Below are 15,507 nucleotides of genomic sequence, written 5' to 3'. Positions count from 1 at the left end.
AATTGTTCTGACCTTTCAGAGTTCAGTTTATGTACAAAGAGGAGAGTTCCAGCGGTGACTCTGGGGGCACCACAGTCAGGACCTGTAATCCAAAGCCCTTTACTCCTTGAATCAGCTTTGATCATGTCAAAGAGAAGGTAATGGAGGCCTTGATTGCCTGGAGACTATCAGCTATGAGGTGGCTACAGCTGTCTGTGTGCTCCCCGAGGGCAGAGTCTCACAGTGGTTCCTCCAGGCAGTCACACACAGCTGTGAGCACTTCAGCACTGCTGAGCTGGCTCACAGATCAGCCAGGGAGCCCAAAGCTTGCTCTGGGGCTCCACTTGGGCCACAGGAAGCAAGCTCAGCCTAGAATTCATCACTCAGTTTATCATCCATCGGTGAATTCCACAGGGAGCTTTCAGCCCTGCCCTGCCAAGAGAAGGATCTGCAAGACTCCACCATCTGACTTCACTTTCAGCCAGCATCTAGCAGCATCAGGAAACCAGAACTTGGGTTTCCAGCCTCATCCAGGACAGAGCAGATGCAGAGCTGATGGCAGACACCGCCCCAAAGCCTGTGTGACCCCCACAGTAGCCTCTGATCCTGCTTTGGAGTGAAAGGTTTGGTGGCTTTGCCACCCATGGGATTCAGATTGCAGTTTCCCTCCAGGGTCATTTTTATTCTTCCTGGAAGCTTTTCTCCTGCTGGCAGCTGGCAGGGCTCTGGCAGCTCACAAAATGCAACCCAGCAGAAGTCCACCCCAGTGGAGCCCAGCCTGAGGGACCTTGCAGACCACTGCTGGGAAACCTGGAGGCCTCTCTGGTGCATCACAACCCTCCAGAGAGGCCACTGCCCAGGAGTGGGGGAGCTTCAGCAGTGCCTCACCTGGCTGCACAGCAGCTGTGGGTTGGCTGGGGTGGTTTTTTTCCTTCTTTTCCTGTTTTGCTCTTTAAATAAGCTCAAGAATGAAATCAACAGGAATAAGAATAAAAACATATGTCTGAGATCCAGCAGAAACCAAAGGGCCCAAAAAGGAGCTGCACAGAAAGCACTTTCAGAGGGGTTTCCAAATAGTCCTTTTCTCCATCCAGCTTTACCTAGAAAGTGACCCCAGGGCTCTCAAAGGCTAAACACAGAGCAGGGCTAAACACAGAGCAGGGCTCCCAAAGCAGGGCTCCCCAAGGCTAAACACAGAGCAGGGCTCCCCAAGGCTAAACACAGAGCAGGGCTCTCAAAGACTAAACACAGAGCAGGGCTCCCAAAGGCTAAACACAGAGCAGGGCTAAACACAGAGCAGGGCTCCCAGAGCTGGGCTCCCAAAGGCTAAACACAGAGCAGGGCTCCCAGAGCTGGGCTCCCAAAGGCTAAACACAGAGCAGGGCTAAACACAGAGCAGGGCTCCCAGAGCTGGGCTCCCAAAGGCTAAACACAGAGCAGGGCTAAACACAGAGCAGGGCTCCCAGAGCTGGGCTCCCAAAGGCTAAACACAGAGCAGGGCTAAACACAGAGCAGGGCTCCCAGAGCTGGGCTCCCAAAGGCTAAACACAGAGCAGGGCTCCCAGAGCAGGGCTCCCAAAGGCTAAACACAGCAGGGCTAAACACAGAGCAGGGCTCCCAAAGGCTAAACACAGAGCAGGGCTCCCCAAGGCTAAACACAGAGCAGGGCTAAACACAGAGCAGGGCTCCCAAAGGCTAAACACAGAGCAGGGCTCCCAAAGGCTAAACACAGAGCAGGGCTCCCCAAGGCTAAACACAGAGCAGGGCTAAACACAGAGCAGGGCTCCCAAAGGCTAAACACAGAGCAGGGCTCCCAAAGGCTAAACACAGAGCAGGGCTCCCCAAGGCTAAACACAGAGCAGGGCTAAACACAGAGCAGGGCTCCCAAAGACAAAACTTATTGCATTGCATCTTTCTTCTTCTCCTTCCCTGGGAATTCCACATGCAGTTGGGTATTTCCTAGGGCTGCTTTTAGGTGCTTTTAATACTGTCCCACTCTGAAGTGCTGAGCAGGATTTGCCTCTCTGGTGCTGGCAGGACCTGCAGGAGCACACAGCCCTGCACAAACAGGCTGGGGACCTCTGACAGAAGCAGCTTCACCATCTGTTTGCCAAGGTAAATTCCTCTGAAACAGGACCTGCCAGGTGGGAGGTAGCTTAGTGCCAGTCAAAGATTTAAGGTACTTGTTCCAAACCTGCTAGCTCCAAATTAGTATTTGTTGGGGGTTTTGCTGCAAGTCAAACTCCAAACTTACTGCAAATCACTGCTGGGTTTCCAGCACCTCTGCTTTAAAATCTGGGCCAGGTTCTATGTCTCTGTGGAGCTCAGCTGGATGCTGCAAGGACACACTGCCCCCCCTGAAACATTGAGAAAGAAGTCCCCAGGTTCTTCTCTTGCCACCAGTGGTGACCTTAGCTCTGCTTGGGCTTTATAACCCACTCAGCATTTGGGTTGAGCTGGTAGAGGTCCTTCATGTAGGTGTCGTCGTCCAGGCAGCGCTCTCCTGGAGGCAGAAGAGAGAAAGGTGGTCAGAGCAGTGCCAAGGAAGAGAGGACACAGCTTTCCAAGCCCCTCTCAGAGCTCTAGTCCATCCAGGCTTCCAAGCCTGCAACTGGGATCAAACTAAGGGCAATGCAGCTAAAACCCAGAAGTGCTCTTACCCTTCCCACGTGTCCTGGGGAGGCAGGGGGACAGAGGGGAAAGGCAGGAGAGGGGAAAGGCAGGAGAGGGAGAAGGCAGGAGAGGGGGAAGGCAGGAGAGGGGGAAGGCAGGAGAGGGGAAAGGCAGGAGAGGGGAAAGGCAGGAGAGGGGAAAGGCAGGAGAGGGAGAAGGCAGGAGAGGGGAAAGGCAGGAGAGGGAAAAGGCAGGAGAGGGGAAAGGCAGGAGAGGGGAAAGGCAGGAGAGGGGAGAAGGCAGGAGAGGGGAAAGGCAGGAGAGGGGAAAGGCAGGAGAGGGGAAAGGCAGGAGAGGGGAAAGGCAGGAGAGGGAGAAGGCAGGAGAGGGAGAAGGCAGGAGAGGGGAAAGGCAGGAGAGGGGAAAGGCAGGAGAGGGGAAAGGCAGGAGAGGGGAAAGGCAGGAGAGGGAGAAGGCAGGAGAGGGAGAAGGCAGGAGAGGGAGAAGGCAGGAGAGGGGGAAGGCAGGAGAGGGGGAAGGCAGGAGAGGGAGAAGGCAGGAGAGGGAGAAGGCAGGAGAGGGGAAAGGCAGGAGAGGGAAAAGGCAGGAGAGGGAGAAGGCAGGAGAGGGAGAAGGCAGGAGAGGGAGAAGGCAGGAGAGGGGAAAAGGCAGGAGAGGGGAAAGGCAGGAGAGGGGAAAGGCAGGAGAGGGGAAAGGCAGGAGAGGGAGAAGGCAGGAGAGGGGAAAGGCAGGAGAGGGAGAAGGCAGGAGAGGGAGAAGGCAGGAGAGGGGGAAGGCAGGAGAGGGAGAAGGCAGGAGAGGGAGAAGGCAGGAGAGGGAGAAGGCAGGAGAGGGAGAAGGCAGGAGAGGGAAAAGGCAGGAGAGGGAAAAGGCAGGAGAGGGAAAAGGCAGGAGAGGGAAAAGGCAGGAGAGGGAAAAGGCAGGAGAGGGAGAAGGCAGGAGAGGGAAAAGGCAGGAGAGGGAAAAGGCAGGAGAGGGAAAAGGCAGGAGAGGGAAAAGGCAGGAGAGGGAAAAGGCAGGAGAGGGAGAAGGCAGGAGAGGGAGAAGGCAGGAGAGGGGGAAGGCAGGAGAGGGAGAAGGCAGGAGAGGGAGAAGGCAGGAGAGGGAGAAGGCAGGAGAGGGAGAAGGCAGGAGAGGGAGAAGGCAGGAGAGGGAGAAGGCAGGAGAGGGAGAAGGCAGGAGAGGGAAAAGGCAGGAGAGGGAAAAGGCAGGAGAGGGAAAAGGCAGGAGAGGGAAAAGGCAGGAGAGGGAAAAGGCAGGAGAGGGAGAAGGCAGGAGAGGGAAAAGGCAGGAGAGGGAAAAGGCAGGAGAGGGAAAAGGCAGGAGAGGGAAAAGGCAGGAGAGGGAAAAGGCAGGAGAGGGAGAAGGCAGGAGAGGGAGAAGGCAGGAGAGGGAGAAGGCAGGAGGGCAGGGGCTGTGCCACCTCTGTGGCATGCTCCAGCTCAGCTTTTTCACACACACCAGGCACATTTAGGTTCAGGAAGAAAACAGCACTGCCCTGGGCCCCTGGTGCCCAAAACCACCCCGCAGGCTCACACTGGCAGAGAAGCCCATTGACATTTCCAGCTACTTCCCCTCTTCCCTGGGAACTGGAGCAAGGTTTGGCCTTGCCAGGCAGATGTTCCTCCCTGTCTTGCTCCCCTTGGTCAGCAGATCTGCAGAGCACTTCCAGCTGTCATGGTTTCCAAGGAGGGAGAAGCAGGACAGTGTTCTTGGTGCACTACAAGCACTTCATGTGTGTGCAGTAGCTGTGATGAGCCCACCAAGAGCTGCCTGCTGCTCCCATTGCCCTGCAGGCAAAGCTTCATCTCTTGCATTTGCAGATCACAGCCCCTCTCCTACTCTCTGCTCCACTGTGCTTGGCTAGATGGCTGCTGGTGTCCAGCACAGTGCTCCTGAAGCTGGAGGCAAGCACAGGAGCAATGCTGCAGCTGGGTTTGTGTCCCTGGACTCCCTGCACCGAGCAGGCAAGAAGGTTTGCAGCTCAACCAGGCCATTTCCAGCTGTTCCCTCTCCACCTGCTCTCCTTGCCACTTCCTGGAGCTGTATCCCAACCACATGCTGTGTACTGCCCCTGCTGCTGAGCTAGGTCCATTCCCACTCCCACTGCAGTGTCCAGGCAGTGAGAGCACAGAGGCAGTGCTGGGCCAGGTCCCTGTCCAGTCCTGGTCATGAAGCAGCAGCAGAAGCCCTACTCAGTGCCCTGAAGCCCTGAGGTGTCCTGAGTAGTCCAAAACTGTCTGGAGCCCTCAGCAGCTCCATCTGCCAGGGCAAAGGGTGGCAGCACTGCACAGGGCACAGCTGTGAACACTTCAAAGCACCTTGAGCCTGCTGAGCTCTTTCACTTCTGGGCTCCCTCTACAGCAGGTTAAAGCTTGGGAGTTTCTCTTAGCTCACCTGGGATTATTAACAGTTAGAATCACAGAATTGTCAGGCCTGGAAGGGAGCTCAAGGCTCAGCCAGTCCCAACCCCCTGCCATGGGCAGGGACACCTCACACTGCAGCAGGTTGCTCACAGCCACCTCCAGCCTGGCTGCAAACACCTCCAGGCAGGAGGCTGCCACCACCTCCCTGGGCAACCTGTGCCAGGCTCTCACCACCCTCCTGGGGAACAACTTCTTCCTCACAGCCAATCTCAATCTCCCCACTTCTAGTTCTGCTCCATCCCCCCCAGTCCTATCCCTCCCTGACAGCCTCAAAAGTCCCTCCCCAGCTTTCTTGGAGCCCCCTGCAGATCCTGCAAGGCCACAATGAGGTCTCCTGGGAGCCTTCTCCTCTCCAGCCTGCACAACCCCAACTCCCTCAGTCTGTGCTCACAGCAGAGCAGCTCCAGCCCTCTGCTCCTCCTCGTGGCCCTGCTCTGGACACCTTCCAGCCCCTCCAGATCCTTCCTGGCACAGAGGCTCCAGCACTGGCCCCAGAGCTGCAGCTGTGGTCTCAGCAGAGTGGAGCAGAGGGGCAGAATCCCCTCCCTGGCCCTGCTGGCCACACTTCTCTTGCTGCAGCCCAGAATGTGATTTGCTTTCAGCAGGCCCCCTTCAGATACTGCAAGGCCACAATGAGGTCTCCTGGGAGCCTTCTCCTCTCCAGCCTGCACAACCCCAACCCCCTCAGCCTGTCCTCACAGCAGAGCAGCTCCAGCCCTCTCTCTCTGGACACCTTCCAGCACCTTCCTTACAAATCAGCATTCGTAAGGGATGATTAGAGTTGAAATTGTCTGGAAGTAAACCACTCAGAGGAATGTCTAAGCTTCCTCTCCTGTTCCAAGCCTGCCACTAGCCATTGCTTCCTCTCCTAGAGACAGCTTTTGACACCTCTGAAGTGGCAGCAGAGGCTGCTCTGGTGTCCCTGCAATGCTGTGACAAAACCTTTTTTCCTACAGCCATTACAGCTGTCTCCCATGAACAGGATACTGCTCTCCTTCCAGAGAAGCCTTGCATCTGGGATCACAGCCTGCTTCAACAGGCACAGCAGATGTTTGGACCTGCTGAAAGCAAATCACATCCTGGGCTGCAGCAAGAGAAGTGTGGCCAGCAGGGCCAGGGAGGGGATTCTGCCCCTCTGCTCCACTCTGCTGAGACCACATCCAATCCCCTCTTGAACACCTCCAGGGATGGGGACTCCACCACCTTCCTGGGCAGCACATTCCAGTGGCTAACAACTCTCTCTGGGAAGAACTTTCTCCTCACCTCCAGCCTAAACCTCCCATGGCACAGCTGGAGACTGCGGCCTCTTGTTCTGCTGCTGGCTGCCTGGGAGAAGAGACCAACCCCCACCTGGCTACAACCTCCCTTCAGGGAGTTGGAGACAGCAAGAAGGTCTCCCCTGAGCCTCCTCTTCTGCAGGCTAAGCAACCCCAGCTCCCTCAGCCTCTCCTCCCAGGGCTGTGCTCCAGACCCCTCCCCAGCCTCCTTGCCCTTCTCTGGACACCTTCAAGTCTCTCAATGTCCTTCTTGACCTGAGGGGCCCAGAACTGGACACAGGACTCAAGGTGTGGCCTGAGCAGTGCTGAGCACAGGGCACAAGGACTTCCCTGCTCCTGCTGGCCACACTCTTCCTGATGCAGGCCAGGATGCCCTTGGCCTTCTTGGCCACCTGAGCACACTGCTGGCTCATGTTCAGCTGCTGTCAACCAGCACCCCCAGCTCCCTCTCTGCCTGGCTGCTCTCAGCCACTCTGCCCCCAGCCTGTAGCTCTGCCTGAGGTTGTTGTGGCCAAAGTGCAGCCCCTGGCACTTGGACTTGTTGAATGCCATCCTGTTGGCCTCTGCCCATCTGTCCAGCCTGGCAAGGTCCCTCTGCAGAGCCCTTCTGCCCTCTAACTGACCAACTCCTGCCCCCAGCCTCCTGTCATCTGCACATTTACTGATGACTGACTCAATGCCCTCCTCCAGATCATCAATGAAGATACTAAAGAGGCTGGGGCCCAGCACTGATCCCTGGGGCACACCACTGGATCATTGCTCTGGCTGAGCTTGGCTTTTCCCCCCTGCCCAGAGGAACCTGCAAGTGCCACTGAACTGCAGGGCACGAAGTCTGTGAGCTGAGTTTTTGTGCCTCAGTCCACAGAGATGAACTTCAGGCACCTTCCTGGCCACCCCCTCCCTGGTGCTTCACTGCACACAGAGCTCAGGAACATCTCTCTGCTTCCTCCTGCCCAAGGCTAACTGCCTTAGCCTCAGGGAGAACTAGGAACAGCAATGTAAGTGCAGCCTGTGGAGAGCAGGCCAAGGGATGTTCAGCAGCCTTTCTTACCAATATTTCCTCCTATTTCATAGAGAAAGACCTCTTCTTTCTTGAGTGTTTGGACATTTCCACTGTCAGGAACAAAAAGAAACCAACAGAGCATAAGTAGATTGGAAAGAGATTGCTCATCCTGTGCCCAGGAGAAGGTCAGCAGGGTGCTGAACTCTCAGGGCTTAGCCTCATTGCTGATGCACACAGTGCACCCCACCAGCCCTGCACACTGATCCTGCAGGGGGGCAATGCACTGGGCTGGAAGGGGCTCCCAAAGCTCCTCTTGTCCTGCACCCTGCAGTCAGCAGGAATATGCCCAACCAGAGCAGGTTGCTCAGGGCCACATCAAGCTTGGCCTTGAAGGTCTCCAGGGATGGGGAGGTTGCACCTCTGGGCAGCCTGTGCCAGTGTTTCACCACCCTCTGATGCCCCAACCTAACTCTGCCCTGCTCCAGCTTCCAAACCATTGCCTCTCACCCTGTCCCCACAGTCCCCCCCCTCAGCCTGCCTGCAGCTCCCCTGCAGATATTGAGATGCTGCTCTAAGGTCTCCCTGGAGCCTTCTCTTCTCCAGGCTGAACACCCTCAGCCTGGCCTCATTAGAGAGGTGCTCCAACTCTCTGATCATCTTTGAGGCCCTCCTCTGAACCTGCTCCATCAGGGCCAGTATTGAGGCCTCCAGAGCTGGACACAGGTGAGGTCAGAGCAGAGCAGAGGGGCAGGATCCTCTCTCTCCATCTCAGGCAATGGGCACTGGCAGCCCAGAAGGCCAAGGGCAGCCCAGGGGCTGCCCTTGGCCTTCTGGGCTGCCAGTGCCCATTGCTGGCTCCTGCCCAGCTTCTCCCCCACCAGCCCTCCCAAGTCCTTCTCTGCAGGGCTGCTCTCAATCTCCTCAGCCCCCAACCTGGAATGCTAATGGGGTTTGCCTTGCCCCAGGTGCAACAGCCCTGACCTTAGCCTCTAGATGAAGAAACTGGGGGGGGTGTGTGTGTTAGAAACCAGCCTGAGATTTACCCCCAGCCCTCTTTCAGGGCAAAAGAGCTGCTGCAGCACTAAGTATTCCCTGTGTCTGACCAAAAGCCCTTATGGCTGAGTGGGAGAAACCACATCCTTGCTGGTTTTAATTTGGCTGCAGCTCAAAAGAAGTGGAAAAATAGAGCCCCCAACCCAGAATCAAGTCCCTGTGGCACAAAGGGATTCTGTTCTTCTCCCTCTGGAGCTGTGCTAATGTATGCTGAAGGCACAGACAAGCCAAGAGCTGTCCTGCCAGAAAGTGGAAGCCCCAAACCCAGCAGTGTAGGGCAAAGCAGCTCCTTAATGCCAGGCAGTGCAGCACAGCACTTGCTTGGGCAGGATGCAGCTCTTCAGGGTGCACAGGGGGCAGAGACTGACTTCCACTGTGATCTCTTCTTTGTCTCATGCATATAGGAAGCAGATGGCAAAGCTGGATTAAAGCTTCTCCCCCTTGAGCTGCTGGTGGATGGCTCACAGGGAGCTCCCCACTGCACATGGAGGACATTGCACATGTTCATACCCCAGCTCCTGCTCCCTTGCATGGGGTTACAAAGTAGTTTGCTCCTCTTCCCTTCATCCCTTTGGTTCTTTCCCAGGCTTCTTTTCTTGGAGTTGCCTTCTGTCTTGGTACCAGAAATCACAGAAACACAGAATGGGTTTGGGTTGGAAGGCAGCTTCAAGACCAAGGTGTTCAAGGCCAGGCTGGATGAAGCCTTGAGCAGCCTGGGCTGGTGGGAGGTGTCCCTGCAGGGGGGGTTGGCTGTGATGATCTTGAAGGTCCCTTAGAACCCAAACCACTCTGGAAGGTCTCTTCCAACCTGGCCTATTCTCTTCTCTTCTGTTCTGTTCTATTCCCAGTGCAGCTCTCTGTCAGTGCTCATTCCCTTGTGTTTGCCTGGGCCATAAACACATCAAGTCTCATCTACTTGGAGCCAGTTTTCCATCCAGGTCAGGTTCTCTCAGCCTGCATTCCACTTCTCAGAGCTTGCCTTGCCTGAGCACTGCTGTGAGGCTGTTTCCTGTAACTGGACTTCTGCTTTCATTCCAATAAACCAGCAGACAAACCTCCTTCAGCAAGGTGGTGACCTTGCTGTCCTGCTGCTGGGGGACAGTGCACAAGCACAGGTGTGGGAAAGCTCTTTCCAAACCCTCAGAGAGAGAAGTGCTCAGAGCAGCTGCTGGGTGATTCATAGTTCCATAGAGTGGGTTGCGTTGGAAGGGACCTTCAACATCATCCAGTTCCAGCCCCCTGCCATGGGCAGGGACACCTCCCACCAGCCCAGCTTGGCCTTCAACACCTCCAGGGAGGAGGCAGCCACAGCCTCCCTGGGCAACCTGTGCCAGGGTCTCACCACCCTCACTGGAAACAATTTCTTCCCCATCACCAGTCTCAGTCTCCCCTCTCCCAGCTCAAAGCCATTGTCCCTCATCCTGTCACTCCCAGCCCTTGTCAGAAGTCCCTCCCCAGCTCTCCTGGAGCCCCTTCAGGTCCTGGAAGGCTGCTCCAAGGTCTCCCTGGAGCCTTCTCTCCTCCAGGCTGCACAGCCCCAGCTCTCCCAGCCTGCCCCCACAGGGGAGGCTCTGCAGCCCTCACTTGGACTTCACTTTGCTTGCTGTAACACCTGCAAAGCCAGCTCCCCCCACATGCCAACCAAAGGAAAGAGTGTCTGTACCTCTTCTGGCTGAGGAACCTGGCTACCACATCCCCTGCTCTCAGCTCTTCTGTCAGCTGGATTGCCATGGAAACCTTGGAGAGATGAGGAGCTTGCACCCGTATCACTCCCTGAGGAACATCAGCCTGCAAAGCAACAATGGAATGGGAACAAAGCTGCCAGCAGCTGGCTCTGAGCAGCTCCTCACTCTGCAGCAAGCAGCTTCACACAGTGCTCTGCACTGCACTCCTGCCTGCCACCCAGCCCTGCAGGACCTCAGAGAGTGACAGCAGACCTTCAGCCCCCTTCAGCAGCAGGGAGGGGGGGAGACCAAAGGGACAGCAGTGGTTAATGACCTTTCAGGGGTGGCAAGAACAAGAGCAGCAATCTCTGCCGTGCTCATACAACACACTCTGCTGGGACACAAGCACATCACAGGCTGCTGGGGCTTGGAAGGGACCTCAAGGGAAGGCAAGCCCCCTGCACCACCCCTCTGCTACAGCTTCCAGAAGAAGCCTTTCCAGCTTCATTTCATCTGCAATGCCTGCCAGAGGGGGAAAAAAACCCACCAAGCCAAGAGAAATCACAAAGCACTCATGGCTCAGCCCACTTGAAGTGAATCAAAGATGATTTCCCTTTCAAGCAGACATTCACTGCTGCAGCTTTTTTCTCCCCACTTTTGAATGCTCCAGAATCTAATAGCTTCAGCAAAGTCAGCCTGCAGGGCTGACTACAGGATGGATTTGTACTGATTTCAGCCCCCAAATCCTTGATGGTGAGTATCAGGCATATGAGTTGCAGAGAAGGGGGGGGTCCCAAGGAGGGTTTGCCTGTTCAGCTTGCAGTGCATGGCAGTTGAAGTCACAACAAGGCATCACTGATTAGTGGACAAGGTCCTAATGTCTCTTCCTGCAAGCCTGGAGGTCAGTTTTCTATTCATCTTACCCCATCCTTTACCTACATGTGCTGATTTTGACAGGAGAAGAAATGTAGGAGCCTCTGCAGTCAGGGGTGATGATGAGGGCACTTCATTCACTGCTGCTGCCCAGGGAGGGGACAGCCACAGCCTCCCTGGGCAACCTGTTCCAGTGCCTCCCCACCCTCACTGTCAACAATTCCTTCCTAATCTGCACTCTCAGTCTGCCCTCTTCCACAGAATCACCAAGGTTGGAAGAGACCTCAAAGATCATCAAGTCCAAGCTGTCACCAGAGGCCTCATGACTAAACCATGGCACCAAGTGCCACATCCAATCCCCCCTTGAACACCTCCAGGGATGGGGACTCCACCACCAGCTCAGCACCATTGCCTCTTGTCCCACAGGCAGGTGAGGAGCTGTGCTGAGTAGCTTTACCAAACATTCCTTCTCTATGTCCTTTACTGATTTAAAACAACCATGTCTAAAACATCATCAAATCAGGAATTTGCTCTGTAGAAATCATGAAGTCAAAGCTTTGGAGCACTGCAATGGATCTCAGAGAGCAGCTGCCTACATCTAGCCCTAATTCTGTCACATCATAGAACCACAGAATGGTTTGGGCTGGGAAGGACCTTAAAGAATAGACTGAGATGGAAGGGACCTTAAAGAATAGGTTGAGTTGGAAGGGACCTTAAAGAATAGACTGAGATGGAAGGGACCTCAAAGAATAGACTGAGATGGAAGGGACCTCAAAGAATAGACTGAGATGGAAAGGACCTTGAAGAACAGATTGATTTGGAAGGGACCTTAAAGAATAGACTGAGATGGAAGGGACCTCAAAGAATAGACTGAGATGGAAAGGACCTTGAAGAACAGATTGATTTGGAAGGGACCTTAAAGAATAGACTGAGTTGGAAGGGACCTTAAAGAATAGATTGAGATGGAAAGGACCTTAAAGAACAGACTGAGATGGAAGGGACTTTAAAGAATAAACTGAGATGGAAGAGACCTTAAAGCATAGATAGAGTTGGAAGGGACCTTAAAGAATAGACTGAGATGGAAAGGACCTTGAAGAACAGACTGAGATGGAAAGGACCTTAAAGAATAGACTGAGATGGAAGGGACCTTAAAGAATAGACTGAGATGGAAGGGACCTTAAAGAATAGACTGAGATGGAAGGGACCTTAAAGAATAGACTGAGATGGAAGGGACCTTACAGACTGAGATGGAAGGGACCTTAAAGAACAGACTGAGATGGAAAGGACCTTAAAGAATAGGTTGAGTTGGAAGGGACCTTAAAGAATAGACTGAGATGGAAGGGACCTTGAAGAACAGATTGATTTGGAAGGGACCTTAAAGAATAGACTGAGATGGAAAGGACCTTAAAGAACAGACTGAGATGGAAGGGATCTTAAGCATCATCTAGGTCTAACTCTTCTGCCATGCACCTCCCACCAGCCCAGGTTCCTCAAGGCCTCATCCAACCTGGCCTTCAACACCTCCAGGGAGGGGGCATCCACAATCTGTTCTTTCAAGTCTCCAGCTCTGGAGACAATGGCTGCAGCCATCTGCTAGCAAGCAAACTCCTGTTTAAAGTCTCTTGCTTCTTTCCAAACTGCTGGCATCTTGGCAAAATAGAGGGGAAACTCTGAAGGCTGAAATGGTTATTCACAGATGTCCTTAACCAGCCTCTCACCAAAGCCAGCATGGTAAATTGGAGCTGGGTTTGAGTTTTGCACACAGTTCTGCCTCATTCTGGCTCAGTCTTTCCAACCTTCAGCTGGAGAACAGCAGGCACATGATGAATGAATTTAAAACCTGCCTGCTTGGGAGTAGAGGAGAGACAAAGCAAGAGATGGCCACAGAGCTGTAACATTCTGGTCACAGATCAAACAGAACAGTCACTGTTTATTCAGGCAAACTCATCACTGGCTCAGTCAATGAATGCATTTTGCCCCTCTCACCACCTGCATTCACAGGAGAACTGGTGCTCAGCTGCACAACCTGGTCATGGTGCCCAAGTGCAGGGAGAACAGACACTGAGCATCCCCTCACCCATTTGCTCTGCAAGTTGGTGGGGAAGAAAATGTGGCCATAAAACACCTGGGAGCTAAGTCACAGCAGGACCTTTTCTCTGCACAGCACAGCTCAAAGCATCCAGGTCATAAGGTAAAAGCAAGCACCTACAAGGGGACTGACAGCTTCCTGATGGGGGAGTCACCCACACTGTTTAGTTTGGGGGTCCCCTCTCCTGCCTCCCAGGGACTCTCAGCATGAGGGCTCCAAGAGTGAAACCTCTGGCTGAGTTAGGTGCTTGCACACTTCAAAAACCTGAGGAGATCTATCCTCAGCTGATGGAAGTACAGTGGCCTACCACACTGAGCCTGGGGCAGGCACAGCAGGCACCTGTGAGCTTCTTTCAAACCCTTCCAGCAGCCAGCAGCAGAACAAGAGGACACAGTCTCAAGCTGTGCCAGGGGAGGTTTAGGCTGGAGGGGAGGAGAAAGTTCTTCCCAGCAAGAGAGATTGGCCACTGGAATGTGCTGCCCAGGGAGGTGGTGGAGTCCCCCTGGAAGTGTTTAAAAAGAGCCTGGCTGAGGCCCTTGGTGCCATGGTTTAGTTGATTAGATGGTGCTGGGTGATAGGTTGGACTTGATGATCTCTGAGGTCTTTTCCAACCTGGTCTATTCCATTCCATTCCATTCCATTCCATTCCATTCCATTCCATTCCATTCCATTCCATTCCATTCCATTCCATTCCATTCCATTCCACTCTAACAGAGGAGGCAGACTTGAGGGTCTTTACATCATCATCATTTGTCATATTCTATTTAATACTTTTTCCTTAACAGTTTGATCAAAAGCCTCTCCTGGAATGTGACAACTTTTGTTCTGGCCAGAGTGTGCCAGCACACACTTGCTGAGGCAACCCCAGGCCCCTCAGAGCAGTGCATTCCAACAAGCCACCACGAGATGTCTCCCAATCACCACAAGCTTCAGCAGGACTCCAGTGCTCTCTGTCTGACATGGACCGAGGCAATGAGTGCTCCCTCAGCAAGCCTGCTGGTGACACCAAGCTGTGTGGGGCAGGGCAGTCACTTGAGGGCAGGGATGGCATCCAGAAGGAGCTGGACAGGCTTGAGAAGCGAGCCAGTGCCAACTGCATGTGGTTCAATAAATCAAAGTGCAAGGTCCTGCAGCTGGGTCAAGCAACCCTGGGCACAAATCCAGGCTGGGTGCAAGAGAGGGTTGAAAGCAGCCCTGAAGAGAGAGCCTTGGGGGTGCTGGGTGCTGAGCAGCTCCCCAGGAGCCAGCAGTGCCTCCTGCAGCCCTGCAGGCAGCTGTGTGCTGGGCTGCAGCCAGAGCAGGGTGGGCAGCAGGGCAGCAGAGGGGATTCTGCCCCTGGGCTCTGCTCTGCTCAGGCCTCACCTTCAATCCTGCCTCCAGGTCTGATGTCCCCAGCAGAAGGACACAGAGCTGCTGGAGTGAGCCCAGAGGAGGCCAAACATGCTGGAGGGCTGGAGCAGCTCTGCTGTGAGGCCAGGCTGAAGGAGCTGGGGGTGTTCAGCCTGGAGAAGAGAAGGCTCCAAGAAGACCTTAGAGCTGCCTGCCAGGACCTGAAGGGATCCTGCAGGAAGGCTGCAGGAGGGCTTTTCATGAGGGTGTCTGGAGCCAGGCCAAGGGGGAATGGTTTGAAGCTGAGGGAGAGCAGGGTCAGACTGGAGCTGAGGAAGTTCTTCAGTCTGAGGGTGGTGAGGCTCTGAATAAGTTGCCCCTCAGCCTCCTCTTCTCCAGACCAAACACCCCCAGCTCCCTCAGCTGCTCCTCCCCAGCCCTGTTCTCCAGACCCTTCCTCAGCTTTGTTGCCCTTCTCTGGGCACACTCCAGAACCTCGATGTCTTTCTTGGAGTGAGAGGCCCAAAACTGATGCCACAGAGACAGAGAGACAGAGAGAGAGACAGACAGAGAGAGAGACAGAGAGAGAGAGAGACAGACAGACAGAGAGCCCAACCCTCTAAACGTGTCCCGCTGGTAACCCCAAAGCGATGAACCCCACTGGTACCTAGAGAAATGCTGAGCTTAAACACAAGCAGCTCTCCCCTCTGCTCTACCCTCTTTGCCAGCACCCCTGGCAGCCCTTCTCATCCCCAAGCCCCTCAGCTGCCTGTGCCCTTACCTCAGTGGTGCTCCTCTCCTGCCTCTCGTGCTTTTCCCGGTCGTATGCCATCTTCTTCAGGAGTTTCTTCATGGCTTTGTCCTTCTTCTCCTTCCTCTGCTTCTCAACATTCTGTTTTCTCACTTGGTTAACAATAAACTTGGGAATCTAGGTGAACAGAGAGAGAGAGCATGAAAGGCTACGTCATTTCCTGAAGGAAGGAACTTGACAAAGCTTTCTCAGTGCACACATTAAGGAGGTCCAGCCTGCAAACACTGCATTTAATGCCAGCCATAAGAACAGAGTCAAACAAAGTGAAGCTGTGGAACCATTTAAAAGCCACTCCACTTGTGATGTGAATCAGAGAATCACTCAGGTTGGAAAAGACCTCAGAGATCATCAAGTTCAACCTATGACCTA

At 54.4% G+C, this 15,507-nt stretch overlaps 1 protein-coding gene across 1 annotated transcript in view; it reads right to left on the bottom strand.

Moving 5' to 3' along the window:
- Nucleotides 1–1,895: 1,895 nt before the first annotated feature.
- ARHGAP18 (Rho GTPase activating protein 18) overlaps nt 1,896–15,507 on the bottom strand; it is a 101,160-nt gene continuing 87,548 nt past the window's right edge. The window contains exons 13-16 of the mRNA XM_054173979.1: nt 15,109–15,255; nt 10,036–10,160; nt 7,368–7,429; nt 1,896–2,482 (exon numbers count right to left, since the gene is read on the bottom strand). Coding sequence (XP_054029954.1) covers nt 2,391–2,482; nt 7,368–7,429; nt 10,036–10,160; nt 15,109–15,255 — 426 coding nt within the window. The 3' untranslated portion in view covers nt 1,896–2,390. The remainder of the gene's footprint in view (nt 2,483–7,367; nt 7,430–10,035; nt 10,161–15,108; nt 15,256–15,507) is intronic.

This window comes from Dryobates pubescens, chromosome 28 (assembly GCF_014839835.1).
Source record: "Dryobates pubescens isolate bDryPub1 chromosome 28, bDryPub1.pri, whole genome shotgun sequence".
NCBI classification, from domain to species: Eukaryota; Metazoa; Chordata; class Aves; order Piciformes; family Picidae; genus Dryobates; species Dryobates pubescens.
Note: the sequence above shows the minus strand (reverse complement) of the source record. Positions and strands in the feature narration are given on the sequence as shown.